Raw genomic sequence first — 3296 nt, 5'->3', positions numbered from 1 at the left:
AAATTTTTGATGAGTAGCAGATATGCGTGTCACTGGATGAGCATAAAAATGGCGAACAACAGAAAAACAAACAGACCCGCGCTTTAGCTTGACACCAGTCATACACTCGCACTTTTTGACGGTAAGAGTCAACTCACCGACCGTAGATCCAACTTATGACACCGATGGTCTAGATGAACTTCTTCACAGCCATTCTCCTGGCATTAACAATTATCAGTCCTCTTGGCGTGCAAGCCACGTCTGACTCAGAGAGTATCAGATTATGCAATTGGGCTCCATGCGGGTACTTGTGCGGGGGAGTCACCCAGTACACCGAAAGTTGCACCGACTCGAACGGCAACCCTAACACCCAGCGCTGTTGTGAGAATGTGTAGTGGTGTGGGGAAGCATTGTGATACAAGCGAGGGGTCTGGAGGTATCGGCGATAAAACGCTTTATCAGAACACGTCCTGGGAGCCAAGTAGATTGCGTCCTTCCGCCCGAGGTATCAGGGTCTGAAAGAACAAGTTATTCCATGATACAGGCAATGGCCGAGAATCAAATATACAGTCAGAACAACAGCAGGTTATGCATAAAGGTAGGAGAGGTTCGACCAACCAGCCATCTCATAGCGCTGGAACTTACTGTGATATTGGTGTCGAGACTCGAAGGCTACCTGAAAATACCGAGGTTCAGAGTCACAGCTGGGGCCTCACCCACCTACTCCAATACATTTTCACTCATTTCTAGCTTGCCCTCCTCTTCAGCTTTTCCCGTGGTGAGTTAGGCTTGCGTGAATTGTTTGCAAACTCACTTATGCACCAATTTGAATGGTTCAAAGGCCGAGGTGTGTCAAAAAAATCTCGTTGATCGTTTGCGGGTTGACTGCACAGGGTAAATTACATTCTCTCAGTACTGGAGGTGACACCCTTACCTGTGTAATATTGTCCAGGAATATCACTTGGTTCACCAATAACAGTGGCATTCGCAACTGTGAGTGGAAACAGTAATTAACATAGAAGCGCAAGGCGGAATGAATACCGTGACGACAAGGCGACATAGCGACCCGCTGTTTGCCGACCTCTGGTATGGTCGACAGGACAAGTTGCAGATGTAGTGTCCCAGTAATGTAAGCGCATCTGCAGTGTTTATACATATCACCCCGATGACGGCTAAGGAGGAGTTCGGAATCCTCGTCTATCAATATGAAGTTGTAAGTTAGTTACCGGAGCAGGCAAATATTTCCTAAGCACCATGTAAATGTGAAGCAGAATTCGAAGTGATTACAATCCAGTTGTAAGGCATAGTGACTGTCACTATAAAGTATGATGCACAAGGTGTGGTATATGATACAGGACGGTGGAAACAGATACTTACTGTACAAATTTATTACCATATGAAGTGTCTTGATTGTTCGTGATATACCTTCAGTCATCGAATTCATCCACGCCGAACCCGCTTAAGTCCATTGCCATCACGGCATCCGTCTCATCAAAATCCATCGCATCGCTCGCATCCGTGGGTGGCAGCTCTAGAGCGTTGGCCCGCCGTGCATCCTCATCCAAAAACGCCAAGCACGTCTCTATGCACCCTCTCCATCGCAGCGGAACTGCTCCACCCACGTCTACCCAGCGATGTGACGCTCCCATGTGAATCGCTCGGCAGCGTGCCTCACGAAGAATCGGCCCTTGTGCTCCGGGTTTGCACACCCGCCCGAGCCCTGCGATGGCCTCCGGCCATGCTTTCGAGGTTTGAGAGGGATACTATTGGACTTGAAAACACCGGGCACGTTCTCCGTCAATACCTCGCGTACATTTTCTGGCACGTTCCAAACGTCGGAAAGAGGGACCCCATAATATTCGCTGAGCACAGTCCGAGAGTTGTCGTCTTTCAGTGAGCAGAGTAACTTTCGATAACAGATCTCAATCAGTGGAGGTACGCCCGGAAGGAAACGTCGTCAAGGGAGATACTGTGATCGCTCTCGATGAATTCGCCGCCGACTCCCTGTATTGTGAGAATATGCGAGTCATGGACCGCCGCTGAGACAGGATGTCGCGAGAGGCGGAGGGGACGCGAGCAAAGGACGGCTCGGCTAAGAAGGGATTTGGGTTGAGCTGTAACTTCAAGAGTTTCATGTCTCGCATCTCTGATGGAATGTAGGACAGGCGGTTCAGCGAGATATTCAGCTCCCTCAAGTTGATCAAATGACATATCTCGGGGGGATATATGTCAACTGGTTCCCGCCTATAACTTGGTAAATATATAATAATGGGAAACACGAAAGAAACGCACGCAGACTCAACACAGTCAGATTTTCTAACTTGAAAAGCTCAGGAGGAAGATCGTGAATGTTGTTTCCAAAGAGGTAGAGTTGAAGCATATGTCGTTCCTTGCCCGAGTCTATAATGGACTTTGTCCGCTCGAATGAACGCACTCGGGACCTCGAAAGCTGGCTCGGTCTTGACGGTGACAAACTGCGTCCGGAGAATAGACTTTGCTCAGATAATTCCGTCGTATTAAAAAAACCCCGCGAGATCGGCGACCGACGCAGGAATAGTTTTCAATGATAGATTACTGTATGCACGATAAGACGCGTCAGAAGAGTGAGTTCTATGAAGCTGGGAAATACGGCACCTCAGGTCTATGTGCCCGTTACCTGTATCGAAGGGTTTGCGCAACGCGTCGTCCCATAATCGCTCCATCGCGATCAACGTAACGCGGACGTGCTCGAGTCTAGAGAGAAGAGACTTGACGTTTCGTCGTGCAAGTAGTCTTTTTCTCCCAGCGAGCGAGAATAGACTGAGCTGCGGGACAATGGCGTTGGAGTAAGTGCGGGAGGTGTACTCGGGGGAGTATCTTGCCTTCTTTTCCCGCTGTGGAGGGCGTTTGTTGGCTTTTGCCGATGCCGCGAACGGATGAGAGAAACCTAGACGCGTCTGGGGTGGGGAGTCTAGTATATACGGCTCATGCTGTGACTCGAGGGCGGAGATGAGTCCAAGGGTGCTAACAACGGCGACGATGCCGGGGATGAATCTCGAGATGACGATGAATTCGATTCAAAATCCATGTCATAGTCTGTCATTTCAGGTTCGGTTGATGTGGGGAAATAGATGGTCGTGTTGCAAGTTGTGTGTTCACTGTCAAGCTTGTTGATTGCGTTTACCTTTTATAGGCAGCGATTTAGGTCGTACGTAAATCTAATGCTCTGCCCAGTCGGAACGTAAACAGAAACAACTACATTCTCATTGCATTTTACATGTGCAACGTATGTATGTGTTATTGTCAACGCGGACTCTGCATTTGATCGAACCTACTGG

At 48.8% G+C, this 3296-nt stretch overlaps 1 protein-coding gene across 1 annotated transcript; it reads right to left on the bottom strand.

Annotated features, from left to right (window-relative positions):
- Nucleotides 1–1406: 1406 nt before the first annotated feature.
- Nucleotides 1407–3061, bottom strand: DFJ58DRAFT_861895 (uncharacterized protein; the record flags this gene model as incomplete). The annotated part of the gene is made up of 7 exons (XM_041394055.1): nucleotides 1407–1742; nucleotides 1793–1885; nucleotides 1950–2125; nucleotides 2272–2379; nucleotides 2414–2476; nucleotides 2636–2905; nucleotides 2941–3061. 7 exons carry the CDS (start codon nucleotides 3059–3061, stop codon nucleotides 1407–1409), a joined length of 1167 nt encoding a protein of 388 aa, XP_041238003.1.
- Nucleotides 3062–3296: the final 235 nt, after the last annotated feature.

This window comes from Suillus subalutaceus (assembly GCF_016647625.1).
Source record: "Suillus subalutaceus strain FC151 chromosome Unknown DFJ58scaffold_162, whole genome shotgun sequence".
Taxonomy (NCBI): Eukaryota; Fungi; Basidiomycota; class Agaricomycetes; order Boletales; family Suillaceae; genus Suillus; species Suillus subalutaceus.
Note: the sequence above shows the minus strand (reverse complement) of the source record. Positions and strands in the feature narration are given on the sequence as shown.